General features: G+C 40.3%; 1 protein-coding gene across 1 annotated transcript in view; it reads right to left on the reverse strand.

Moving 5' to 3' along the window:
* STPG1 (sperm tail PG-rich repeat containing 1) overlaps positions 1 to 12,481 on the reverse strand; it is a 34,505-nt gene extending 22,024 nt beyond the window's left edge. Inside the window, exons 1-4 of the mRNA XM_018569196.1 lie at positions 12,464 to 12,481; positions 11,410 to 11,577; positions 5,839 to 5,937; positions 2,691 to 2,870 (exon numbers count right to left, since the gene is read on the reverse strand). Coding sequence (XP_018424698.1) covers positions 2,691 to 2,870; positions 5,839 to 5,937; positions 11,410 to 11,577; positions 12,464 to 12,481 — 465 coding nt within the window. The remainder of the gene's footprint in view (positions 1 to 2,690; positions 2,871 to 5,838; positions 5,938 to 11,409; positions 11,578 to 12,463) is intronic.
* Between the last annotated feature and the right edge of the window lie 1,788 nt (positions 12,482 to 14,269).

Here is a 14,269-nt window from a genome sequence, read left to right on the forward strand (position 1 = left end):
CAAAGGCAGCCAAGTGAATAACCGAGCCGAAGTGAAGAGAGCCGAACGCCATTCAGCTATTCACTTCAGTGCTGTATGGCTGATTTCATAGGGGGCCGAACGGCATTCGGCTCAGTTATTCTCCTTGCTACCTCCTAGGTAGCGAGCAGAATAGAACAAATGTAAGCAAAATAATTTTTTGAAAAACGGTGTGGGGTCCCCCTCCCAATCCATACCAGACCCTTTAGGTCTGGTAGAATAGTTCGGAGGGACCCCAAAATGAAAAGTAACAAAAAAAGGTGCATGGGGTTTCCCCGAAAAGTCATACCAGGCCCTTTAGGTGTGGTAGGAATTGTAATGGGGAGCTCCACCCAAACAAAACAGGGGGGTAAAAAACGTGGCCACCCCCCCCCCTAAAATTCCCAACGAGACCCCGAGCACAGGTTTGTTTTTTTTTATTTCGACGAGTCGGCAGAGTCGTGGACAGCGCTGGACGTCGTTATTGACCTTTGGATTACGGCGGTGGATTCATTTTTTTATTTTTGGTATTTTTATTTTTTTTATTAAAGGACTTGTCAAAAACCTTTGTTTTGTTTTGTTTTTCAATTAAAGGTTTTTTTCTTAAAGTTGTGGTGGTGTGTTTGTTTATTTTTTACTTTTAACCCTTTAGTGAACAAGTACCCCTTACTCATCCACAAGGGTGGGGCAGCATCTGGTTGCCCCCTTCATGACAGGGGGTACCCCGATGCAAATAAGCCTTCCTGTCCATAGACCCTCACAACCAACAGGTCAGGGCTTGTGAGGAAGAGGCACTTGTCCCCATCGGCACAGGGACAAGGGGGGACCCTGGAAAAGCACACCCAAGGAATTTTAGGGGGGATCCCATGTATTCTTTCCCCCTTTTTTGGGGTGGAGTTACCCCTTAAAACAGACCTAAAGGACCTGGTATGACTTTTGATTTTGAACCCCGCGCACATTTTTTTTTTAACTCTGGGGGTCCTGTGACGTGTGCCCGGCCCAAACCCGCTGTACGTCAATCCCACGTGACCATACACAACTCTGAACCGAATGTGAGCGTCACAAGGACGTGGTGATACCACTCTCAGCCTCACCCTGCACAGAGATTTCCCAGCTCGCAGGACACAATCTCAGGCCTGCAGACTGAGAGCGATCGTCACCAGGGTTGGTAACTCCGCAGTTAACCCTTTACAGACAAACGTTCACTGCCACCTTGTGTTTTTCGTAATGGAACACAAAACCGTGCTCAGCAAATGCTGCGACAATTTAAAACACTTAAACAATGCCTGTAATACCGCTGTCCTCTCAGACAGGAATATGACAGGATTCACTATACAGTAGTGCTCTTCACAGAGGCAAGTATACTTTAAGTTTGTATTTAGTACCTAGAGATAAGCGTAACGGTTTTTAAGATCGTCCTTTAATAAAAGAAACGGTGCAGAAAATATACAGAAAAAGATTTAATAAAAAGAGACAAAATATATAAACAACAGTAAAATAAAAGGGAATAAAAGGAGAATACTCAACAGTCCTGGAAGAAGGAGTTCTGACAGAGTTTAATAAGCAAAGGGGAAATCTGCAGGGCTCTTCTTCAAGCAAGCTTCCAGCAGATAATGTCCGAATATTAAAGGGGAACTCTTCTGCAATGTTAAAGGAGAACTATGGGGTTAGGGCTTTTCCCCATAGTTCTCCTTATGGTAACGGGAGGACACAAACTAGCGTCCTCCCGTCACCCTAAGCTTTCATTGTCACAAGTCAGCTAGAACTATGAGGATGAGTCAAAAGCACTCACCTCATAGTTCTCCTTTAAGTCTTCTAGTTCCTAGATGATGTTTTAAAAAACCAAGAGTCAACTCTAGTCGCCTTGACAGAATATTTTATAAGCCCATTTTGGTGGGTGTCCCGGAGCCGGCCCTTAGGGCAGGGCTGGGGAGGGAAAGCAGGGAGGATAAACCTTTATTTTTCACTATCCCCACCCTATTCCAAATTATGAAATGTAGCTTATTTTGTAACTCAGGTTTTATGACTTTCGTGTGAATGCGGGGTCACCACCTCTCCCAGACCTGATTGTTTATATTAACTTGTCCACTGGTAATCGATGAGTGCTTGGTGCCATGCCTTTAATTAGGGACAGCCATAAAAGGCTTAGAGAGATATTTTGGACTTTCACTAGTGCTGGGGCAATAAAAGATCACAGCCAGATAGCAGATCTCTGTTCTGTGGAATGTGGAAGGCCTGGCAAATGACTAACTGAAGGCCTGTATTTGCTTTGAACTGGGTGGACAAGAGAATGCTATTTTTAATATTCAGACTCAGACCCCATTATCGTCACAGGTGCTTCCTAACTTTCCTACCAGACCTAAAGGGTCTAGTATGGATCAGGAGAGGGACTGCGCACCATTTTGTTTTCCTTTGTGATATGCATATGCGTTTGGCTCAGCTGAGCTGTTCAGCTGCCTTCAGCTACTGTACGGGCTATTGCGAATAGCCCCCGCAGCAACCCTTAGGTTCGGCTAAAGTGAAGGGCTCTGGCGGCTGAAGTGAGCCGAAGGATTAGCCGAGGCTACAGCTATATGCTTTGGCTCAATAGTGAATAACCATCTAAATGTTTTGTTTAGGTAGTTTCTAACATTATGTGGTTTGGTAAAGCTAACGTGATTTGTGACATCTGGGTGAAAATAACATACACTTACATTGTACTGATTTGGAGGTGGTGTCTGATATTTTATGTCTTCCACGTTTGTAGCTATTGGCTGATGGAACATGCTAGAGTTGCTTTTGTTAAAATCCTGTTTTGCAAACAGGTCACCTTTAATGTTGTATGAGTTAGGTGCTGGGGTCCGACTGACCTTAGAGAAGGAACTTCTGCGTACCTAAAGAATAACAAAAAGAGAGGAAAGCATAAAATAAACAGTGCTATAAACATTTAATTTTATGGAATACTGGTTACTGGAACAAGTCCATTTTACAGTATCAAATTATTATATTGATAAATGTGTTCCACACAGTCAAAATAGTTAAGAAAACATTGATCTAAAGCTGTGCTTATTTGATGTGCAGTGCATAGGGCATCAGGCTTGCTAAAAACATAAAATATGTACAGTACGTTAATGGAAGTTTCCAAGGAGTGGTTATTAACCAGTTGACATCTGCGGTATTAAACCCCCTTCCCATCCAGGCCATTTTTCAGTATTCAGCGCTGCGGTACTTTGACTGACATTTATTCCGTCATGCAACACTGTACTGAAATGAATTTTATACAATTTTTTAGGGACAGATAGAGCTTTCTTTTGGTGGTATTTAATCATCACTGGGATTTTTATTTTTTACTATATTAAGGGAAAATTACCGAAATTTTTTTTTAAAAAGAGCCTAAATATTTAAATGATAAAAGCCAAAAACAGACATTAAATAGTACAGAGCATTTACAACAAAAGAATTTACTTACGAGAAAGTTTTTCCATCTGGTGCTTCTGTGGATTCTTCCCCTGCTTTCTCTCCTCATTGCGCAGGGGAGATATCAGTGGGGGATCAGGAAAATGATCAATTAGAGATGTTTTAAAAAATAGTTTTATCTCTATTTAAATTACAGTAAAAAAAAAGTATGTCGGGGGGATGCTCACTGGGGACAGTATGGAGTCCATACGGTCCCCATTGAGCATCCCCCCACACATTTTTACTATAATTTAAATAATAGAGATCAAACTATGAGATTACATACTAGTGTGGAGGCAGGTGGTACACAGGTGTCACAGATACTACTTTCAGTATATTCAGTATTCACACCCCCTCTTCTCCATGACTTCTATAGTACAGAAGAACTGATGGAGAAGAAGGGGAGAGATATACTGACCTACAGTGTCACAGCACAGTACCTGCAGGCTGCAGCTCTCCCGGCTCTCTGTCGTCTGGGTTGGATCCTGATTCCCGCCAAGGAGCAACTCACGTCATCTGGACTGGACCTCAGGACCCCTCTCAGTCATCTCACCTCACAGCCACACCTCTCTTGTCACGCTGTGCTGCCAGGCTGCCTGCTGGGTAACGCAGTCCTTTGGCCAGCGGCAGCTCTCTGGCTCCTCAGTCCCATGAAGAGAGAGCTGCCGGCGGGCAGGGCCACATCTAATGATAATTAATTATCATCAGGCAGGCCAGAGATAATTCCGTTGCCGGCCGGTTCTGGCCAACGGGCCTTGAGTTTGACACATATGTTCTAGGCTATCCGAGGCAGAGGGTAGGGAGGCTGAAGGAGACAGCTTGCTTATTCGGCATCATTACTCTTAAAAAAATGACCAAAAGGTCACCATAATCTGCTAGCAGCATGGTCCTAGGTGTATGAACCCAGACCTGTTGAGCTGCATGTATGAAGTGCACTATTCAAAAATGCACACATTCTGCAGGAACAGCAACAATGAGGACTTGAGAGTTTTGCAAAGGCATTGAGGGAGAGGTAGTCTGTAATCCTTTTATTATACACTAAAATGTGTGAATGTTGGTAGTTTAATTTGTGGTGGGCTATGTGCTTCTATGGAAGGCGTGCAACCGTTTCTACTGTACGGTCGCACGTCTTTTGTCTTCCGAGCATGCTGGGAAACCTGCCGAAAATCGTAAGATTTTCGGCGGGTTAGTGGCGTGCTCGGAAGACAAATGCCGAACAGGCCGGTGTGCGCAAGCGCACACTGCCCGCTCAGCATTGCAGTCATCGGAAGCTCTCCCATCAGCGGGGCAGGCTTGCAATGATCGCAAGTACGATCTGCCTGTCCAAGATGGCCAGATCGTACGAGCTTTTAATTACCCTACAACCATCGCACAATGAAAGTTGTGCGATGGTTGTAAGGTGTATGGCCAGCTTAAGGGGTAGTTGTTACCCCTACTCATTCACCAAAAAGTTAAGTAAAATGTAAATAAACACACCACACATAGACAAAATCCTTTAATTGAACAAAAAACACAGTTTTTGACAAGTCCTTTAGTTTAAAAAAAAGAAACCATCCAACAATGTAATCCAGCGTCAATCACGTCGTCCAGCGTATTCCAGCATCAATCATGATGAACGATGCCCTCCCAAATGACAGCTCCTGCCTGAATGTAAACATTTGTTTTCATGCCATGACAGCTCACTGACCTGAAATGGCATGAAAAGAAATGCGTGGCGCAGGTTCCCTGGCGTTTTTGGTATCCAAAAATGTATTACAGCTACAGTAGGTGTTTACCAATGCCTCCTGTAGACTTTACACATTTGGTCTGTTTAGGCACATGTATACTTTAAATTTGGCATATGTCCATTCACTTTGTGATCTCAATACATATGTCCTATATACCATTCTTATACTACAGTATATTATAGGGTAATAAATTTATTTGTATATAAAGAAAGAGAACCGGGGGAAAAGGAGGGAAGGTTCAAGGCACAAAATATTCAATGACTTAATTGGAATGTGGGTCCCCTACGAGATAATTGTATAAACAAGAATGATTCCCCTACTAGGGGACCCCACCATTCCTACAAACAATAACGTGGATAACACCGATAATGTAAATACTATATATATTTAATGAGTTTAGAAAAGGCTAAAATGATTATCTGTATAAGACACTACATTCTAGGCATAACATCAACAGACAAAACATGTAAACAGACATGTTTTGTCTGTTGATGTTATGCCTAGAATGTAGTGTCTTATACAGATAATCATTTTAGCCTTTTCTAAACTCATTAAATATATATAGTATTTACATTATCGGTGTTATCCACGTTATTGTTTGTAGGAATGGTGGGAACCCCTAGTAGGGGAATCATTCTTGTTTAATAAATTTATTTCTGACTTTCAGCCCATATATTACCTGTGAAGGAAAGCTTCCAGTCCCTTTTGTTGATAAAGAGACACTGTTGATATCTAGTCCTTTGCCAACATTATATGATCCTGGGCCTGGATTTTCATTCTGCTATCAAAAATAAACTGCGTTACTCAAAATGTACTAAATGGGGACAATAGACCTTTATTTTTGCCATTTAATGTGTCTTACAGCAATATACAAAGATATATTAGCAATTTACAGTTTCTTATAGACGTGATTGAAATCTGTGCTTACACAACAATAGGTATGACACTAACTTTAAAAAACAAAAGAAGAAACTATGGAGGTTTTAATGAGGCTTATTGCAGATGGATTTCTAAAGAAGCATTCAGATTTTAAATATATACCAAAGCACATAACTACTCTTTGTCCCAAATGTGCCTTTATTTCGAAGAGATAGCTTTCCATAACACCCACATTCTCCATTACAGCTGAACTCCAGTCATTGCCATAATGCTCTCAATCCTAAACCACAGCTTTACCTTTGCCCAAACTTGTGTCTTTTTGCCAAAATGTACAGCATTTCCGTAAATGATTAACACAAAACTCATTGCAAGCCTCAATGGTGATGTTTCCACTTCTGACAACTGGTTGCCTCTGCTCCCTCTCCATTGGGCAGGATGACTGGATTTGTTTTTGCCCCTTTGCAGTTCAGGGAAGGCATCGCTGATGTTCTTACATCAGTGCTGCCTGTAGTGAGTGGATCCAGTCTGGTGAGCACACCAGTCTTGCCCCACCCAAGTCACTGGCAATACAGTTTGTAATCTGCAGTACTTCACAGAACCCTACTCCCAGTGCCTTGATTTAGCAAGAGAATTGGCTGCTTGGAGGTGAAGTTACAGTTAACAGTTCACATTTCTGGCCACTAATGATATTGATTTTAAGTATGTATAGACTGTGTAATTGGTGGGGGAGGATTTGAGGCAAAAGAGACTTCATACAGGAGTTTAGTATTACTATTTTACTTCATCTGCATGACTTGTGCCTATGTAATTTGTGTTTTTATGGTATCCATTTTTTGCACATGATGACTAATCTATGATGCTGTATATACATGTGCACTTTAGTGTATCTGAAGCCCACAACTTTATTTTATATTAAATGGGGTAGGAAGTGGTTAAAACACTTGTCAGATTTTTTTTTTTCATCTTCATTGCTGATATTTCACTTTACTTCCTGCCTGTGGACAAAATGACAAGTGAAAGGACACCTCTCCAAAGTGAGGGAAATACCCACTTAGGGATTAGATTTATCTATCTTCCTTTTCTGTTGACAATGCAATATTTTGGATTTCCCTTCGCTTTTAGTGACTGGTCACCAGAACAAACAGATAAAGTAAATTTTTCTTGCGTAACACATTTCCCTATTTTACCATGTAGGTTATACACAATTAAAATTTTGAAGGAACAAAATCGTTTTGGGAACATTCGCTCTACTTTCTAATCGTTGATGTGGTCAAATCGATGATTGATTTCAACCACAGTGATGAAAAAATTCAAATTTGAACAAAATTCTAACAGTGAATGTGGTTTTCATTTGGGAAACTCCATTCATCCCAAAATCAAATGTTAAAAATAAAGAAACTCAAATGAAATTTTGAACAACAATCGCCAAGTCTCTGATGGCAGTGTAGAACGTTCCACCCACTTTATTTTGTCCCTTCAGTCAATGTACCATTCATTTTAAACTCCTGGAGGGGCCCACAAGCAGCAGTCCCTACCTTCCCACTAGACCTGATGCCACACTGCTGCAAGAGCTGGGAGTGTTAGCATAACAGTAGCTGTAATTGTAGCCGATAGTGGAAGCGATGTTTAATACATTTCTATGTTTATGATACCTAGCATTTCTTACAAGAACACAAATAGCACAAAACAGTTTTAGGGGGCTCATTACAAATGATCTATATGTATGGACACCTTGGTAACCCTCAATAATTTTAGTCTTATTCCACAATCTCAAGTCACATTACAATACAATGAACACAAACACAGTGGCTTAAAAGCAGATATGTGAACAGTGAACAATTCCCTTTTTCCTCACCCCATCTGACTCAGATTTGCTCCAGGACTACTCTGTAAAGAAAACAGGGAGGGATATGAAGCAAAACAAAATTCAAACTCGCCTTGACTTCTGCACATTGACAGCTTAAGCTTTTAATGAAACCTGGATTCACGTCACCAAGGAGGAAGTTTCAATGGTATGTGCAAGCAGGGACAAAAAACACCTGTGTGTCTCTTAAGGCAGACTGCACTAATACTACTATGTTAAATAACAAGATGCTCAGATTCAAGCCTTTGTTTCATAAGGACCATTCTTAAAGGGAAACTATAGCGTATGTCACTGAATACAAAAATTAGTTTGCTTTTGTAACATTTATCTGCAACTAATTTTTGATGCAACTTACATTTCCATATGTTTGCTCTTTCTTATTATAATGTCTGCATTTCAGGTTTGAACCAATTATGTAGGAACAGTACCAAAATTCGAACTGTACTTCTGTGTATGTGCGTAAGTGTGAGTACTGGAAGAAGAGTCTTTAGGGTATAAACTTTTAGGGTTTAAACTAGCCATTCATCTTATTTTGCAGAGCACAGTTAAAAATTAAACCATTATTTTGACTGAAGGTTTTTTCTGCTGAAATCTTTTACTTTTCATACATAAGCCCATTTGCAGTTCTAAACACAGAAAGACACTTCCGATTTCGCTGCATATAAAGCAAACCTATGCTATTTTTACAAAACAATCTGGTTTCAAATTTTCAATAATAAAATCACTTTATGTGGTTGAAGAAGAACAGGATAAAACATGTATTAACTCTTTCTCTGCCAAGGCGTTTTTTTTGTATACATGTTATAATCCACATTTCAGGCCTGAAAATTACTTAAAACCTCCAATTTTTATATTGCATGATATTAGCACAACTCTTTATCAAACCCCAAATTTCTGTAAAAAAAATGCACTTAAGTTATTTTTAGTGCACAAAAACACAATATAATACCCAATTTTTTCTAAAATATAAAAGATGAGGTTGTGCCAAGTGCTGAGTGAAAAGATACCCAACATGCCAAAATTGTCCATAGGCAATGCTTTAAAAGCCCCTACAGATCATCTGTTTATAGTTATCCATTACTATTGGCAGTAGAATTACTGCTCTCACTCTGGCGAATGCGGTGATACCTAACAAGTGTAGCCAAATTGTAATTTTCAAACGTAGGCACACCCAACGAATGTTTACATTAGTATGCACACATTTGCGGCACTTTAAAAAAATTTCTTGGTAGGGATGCACAGATACTTTTCGAGTACCAGTGCAGATACTTGGCATTTTCATGAGAACTACCAGGGTTGCAGCGGTTGCAGCTGGGACCTGGCTCTGGCACTCCACCACTGTCCTGAAACCATTAGTTATTACTTAGGGGGGCTCATAAGCCCCCTATGTGATAGCACATTGGAGGTGACAAGTACTCTGTGAGGTGACACTAGGGCCTTTTAGACACCTAATGTCACCTTTGAACTTCAAAAAAGCTATTCATGCACAGATCGTGCTTAAATAGCTTCTTCCCTGGCTTCTTTAGCTGGGGAATGACAGCTGAATAGCCGGAAATTATGCAATCAGGCTCATTCATTCAAACAGATGTTCACTGGTCTCTCTTCCACTACCTGAGGAAGAGAAGCTCTGCTTCCAGAATCGCTTCCAGTGTAAAGCCAACAGTCAGCTTTAAACAGGTAAAAAGAGTCCTGATAGCTATAGCTGCCAGTAGTCTGTTCACAGGGGCCTGCTGCCAGCGACGTATGTGTGATTTCTAAGAGCAACTTGTATCCTGTGTTGAAAGCTAATACAGTGGGTTTGCTTTTACTACCCCTACTTACCCAACTTTTACTTATCTTACCTTTGCTCCCCTGTCACTCCATTCAACACCAGGAGCTAAAGGAAATAAATGGTACATCCAGGTATGGGGGGTGGGGGGTATGTGATTCACTTTATGTGACAGCACTGGGCCAATCAGTGCCCAAACATGAGGAGCCCAAATCCTGTATGAGCTCCAACTCAAGAGACTTGTAGCATACATAGTTTTTTTCTTTTTACTCCAATGGCTAAACAGAGTTGTGGGGGAGCATAAGGAAGGTAAAGTTGGGTACACTCAAAATTAATTTCGGCTGATTCCTGCTGTTGCATGGGAGGCATTAACTCTTCAACATAAGTCAATCATTAGACAGGGTCCTGCTCTCAGAATACAAAAGACATGCTGTTAGTGTGGATGGATGAATCTGTCAGATTTTTTTTGTTCGGCCTAAACGAAAAAATTATCTCCGTCTCTGTATACCCAACTTAAGTATATGTGTCTGTGTATGTTGGAGTTTAATAGAAGGATATGGACTCTCAAAGAATGCCTCAAAGAATGCAAAGGTAAAAAGCCAGTATATCCTTAGAGAAGGAAGCCTCATCTTATCAGAACTGTTTCTATTAAAAGCTGAACAGGTGAATGATCTATAATTACATAAAACATTCTAAATGTATCTTCAGAACGTTGGAAATGTGGTAGCTAGCCCTCAGGGTTGATTGCTCAAGAACTTAAGAAAAAATAATAAGGAACAAACGCAAGTCACAGGGTGTTGCCTCAAGTACTGATTCAGCCTACTGTAATGAAAGATTGATTGATGAACTCTCTTTTGAAATAGAGAATTGCAAATCATATATAAATTATGTAGAAATTGTTTTAGGTATGAAAAGGACATGATCTGACCAGGAAGCTATCATCTGGCTTTATTTCAAGTAGTAGAAAGTCTGCAAACTTAAGAACAAGCTCCACCTCAATCTAATATTTCTGAGTGGAGAATGTTGCAATGCGTTACCCACCAGCCCCAAATAGTAAGACTTCCTTGATGTAGTTTGTACTCAACCACAAAGCCACTTTACTCTCTCATTGCTGGACTCCCCAGCTTTTCTATATAATAATCCATGATCATATCCATCAGACAGAACTACGTATTCTTATGGAGATATCTTGCCAATGAGGATTTGATGATCTATAAATTGCCATCACGTGATTTAGGCCTCTTCACACAGGCACTGCTTGTTCCAATCAACAGGGGATCCGTGCACAGAGCAATATGGAACGGATGTCAATTCTGAACTAGCTGAACCCATGTTAGGTTTTTTGGCATCCCATTACCTCCAATCCTTCACAATCAGGTCAGCCAAAACAAAACTCTGTTATGTTTTTGGTTTTCTTTCCGGACCTAGCGGCAGTCGGGCTGCCCACAGTGTTACATTGGACGTCCTATCAGATCCGCCTGAAAAATTGACAGGCAGATCTGAATGGGCTGCCCATGTGAAAGGGACCTTAGTTTGCCAACAACAATTTAACACATTAATATCACATTTGAATGCAGTTGACCTTTTATTTTCAATAGACATACAAATAGACAGTCCTTGGATTTTATTTAGATATACAAATATGTGAGTGACTTGTGAAAACTGCAAATATTAATGAAGCAGTGAACTCTGCATCCTAAAATATGAGCATAGCTATATCAAAAGTATCCTAATGTTACCTGATTTAGACTGTAGGAAAATCTCGGTGATCTGGAGTTAAAACCATTCTGTTCTGACTCAGTAATAAACACGGTCTGGTATTTTGTAGGAATTGAGGAAGGAGTTGTAGGTATCTTGAACCCTTTAATGACAATAATAAAAACACAGAGAAAATGAAAAACAAAAGTCTAACTTTATGTTAAACCAGAATATAGACATCTCATTGGCAAGTTTATATGGTCATATATGGATAATCCCATATCATTATATCTACTAAGGCATCAGGCATTCATAAAGTAGAACTGAAGCCAAAGGTTTTGGGTAGAGTAAGGGAGGTTATGACCCCTCTCTTTTTTTGGCCTCTTTGTCCTAATGGGGAGGTTTCCCATCAGCAGGGTCACCAGAACTAGTGTCCCCATTGGAAGATTTCCCATCTATTCCTATTCCTGTTCTGATGACAACCCAAAATGTGTGATTTTCTTTTACTTTCAGTGATAATGGTCGCCAGGACAAATCGAAAGGGTGAATCTCCGCAATGGTGACAGAGATAGCAATAAAAATCTGACGGGTGTTCTAATCCCTCTCCGCTGTATTCAAAACTTCAGTTGCACTCTTAGGCCCCTTTCATATTGGCACCTGTCTCTTCCAATCAGCAGGGCATATGTGCATGAACAAATGGATGATATGAGTGCACATAGTGTGCCTCAATGAAATATGGGGATAACTGTAGCTGAGATGGTGGAGGAAAACATGCTCCTGTGTTGGCTGAAGGAAAAAATGCCCCTGCATTGATATGGTAACAGTTAAAGGAAGACTGCACTGGTGTAAATGTCAGCTCTGACGGGCCAGAGAGGTGGGGGGAAGCTGGTTAAAGAACTCTTAGGGGGCTCTGTGGCTGAGGTGCTCCTCCCACCCCCTGTGTACTTGCATGTTAGACCACTTTCTCAGTATCAGCCCCTGCAGCTTACCCTTCTTCCCCTCTCTATTCAGGGCAAATAACTCATTAGTAGCACTCTACTATCAGGTTTAATAAAAAATGTTTGAACATTGAGATGGGACCAGTAGCATACCCACTGTGACGGATGCCGTCATGCTCCCCCTACTAAGATGCCGTTTTATAGCTGAATTAGTTGTCTTTATACTATTACTGGGCATACAGCAGGGCTTCCAGAAGCCTCTTCTAATAGGAATATTGTTCAAAGGCCCCAGTTTACCACTGTTGTTGCATCGGTTATTTAAGTATCAAAATGTACCTGCGATGGGACCTAATATTAGAGCAGACTGAGAGGTAGGTATTTTAGGTTTGCTACATTATTTGATCTCAGACTGATCAAGCAGTGCAGAAAGAGCAGACTTTAAAATAAGTAGTCTCTGTTAAACCGGGAACACCAGTGATGTACAGTATAATAAAGCAAGTTTACTAACCTTATTTTCTTGGCTCTATTACTCTGATTTGACATGGCCCCTACTCTGCTGCCTTCAGGGAAAACGGTACTAGTAGTAATACTAGGTTACTGAATGAGCACAGGATATTGCTCAGACACAAGATTTCAAAACATATACTGATATTTTTGAAGTTAGTAAAGTAGTAACACATGCTTGTCTACAACATATCACTCACATACATGTCTATCTATGTGCATATTTTGTCAGGAACTCTAGATTGCATTCCTCACCTAGAAGAACCTGACAATATTCCCAATATATTGCAGAGCTGCAGGCAAGTTCTAAATAGGAGTAATAGACTGAAATAGCAGACAGAAAGGCAATGTTAATTGAGCATAGATCGAGAAAGAAGATGAACTACGTGACACTTGAAATTGTTCAAGGGGTGGCTAAAAACACATATTTGAGGTTTCTTTTTCTTGTTCTTTTACATAAAGCAACTTTTTATATTAGTTAACATTGTTTAAAGCAGAAATAAAGTATATATTTTTTAATGCAAGTTTAAAAAATTAGCATGCATGCATATGTGCATATTTGTGTTACCTTTTGCATTATGCATATTTTATTTATTTTGATGTTATCTTGTAAAGTCTGTTTATCAGCATTAGTGAGAGAAGATGACGTGGCACTACGATCTGAGGGAAGTGATTTAATCATTTCATCACTGGAAGTTCTCCATAGGCACTTTTTTATTCTTTGCCTTGACGTAACAGATCACCCTCCTCTTCATAGCCGTATACTTACCTTGATCGAACACCCGCAGCCTCCTGTGTTTGTTGACATACTCTTTACCTCTATTGTATGAGCAGCAGTGTTAAATGAGAATAATAAATCCTAATTCTTATTTACCTATATATTTTCTTTTATTTAAAGAACAAATATACTGAAGCATGAGACGCTTGTTATTAAGCACCCAGTAACACTTGAAAAACATAAATGTGGTTTTAGGAAACAAACTGAAGACAAATAGGTGGTTACCACAGGAGTGAGAACATTTAACAAACCAACCCTCTGAGGTAGGGCCTGTGTTGACAGACTTTTGTTAGTAGCAGAACTTCGTCTCTTCCCATACAAGCCAATGGGAATGCAAAAGCAGCCTGAAGTTGGTTGACGTATCTTAGGAGGAGGTCAGCTGCATGTCAAGAGGAGGTCATCTGCAAGTCAAATTCACCGGTCAATAGACTGCAAATAATCTCAGATGCCTCTCAGACTGATCATAGATGCAAGAATCTATCAGCACAAGCCCAAAGCCCATCAACACTGGCCCTATCTTTGTTGATTGATAGATAAGATTTCTTAAACAGGCCCAGTTGTCAGGTGTGGGAGTACACACATAAGAGGATGTGCCCAGGAAGCCCCATCAATTTTAGTTGGCTTGTCATTTGGTTAGAGGCTTATCTGGTCAATAAGACGGTTCAAGTATGGGGCAACTAT

The sequence above is a fragment of the Nanorana parkeri genome, unplaced genomic scaffold, assembly GCF_000935625.1.
Source record: "Nanorana parkeri isolate BGI_ZX_2015 unplaced genomic scaffold, ASM93562v1 scaffold1303, whole genome shotgun sequence".
Lineage (NCBI taxonomy): Eukaryota > Metazoa > Chordata > Amphibia > Anura > Dicroglossidae > Nanorana > Nanorana parkeri.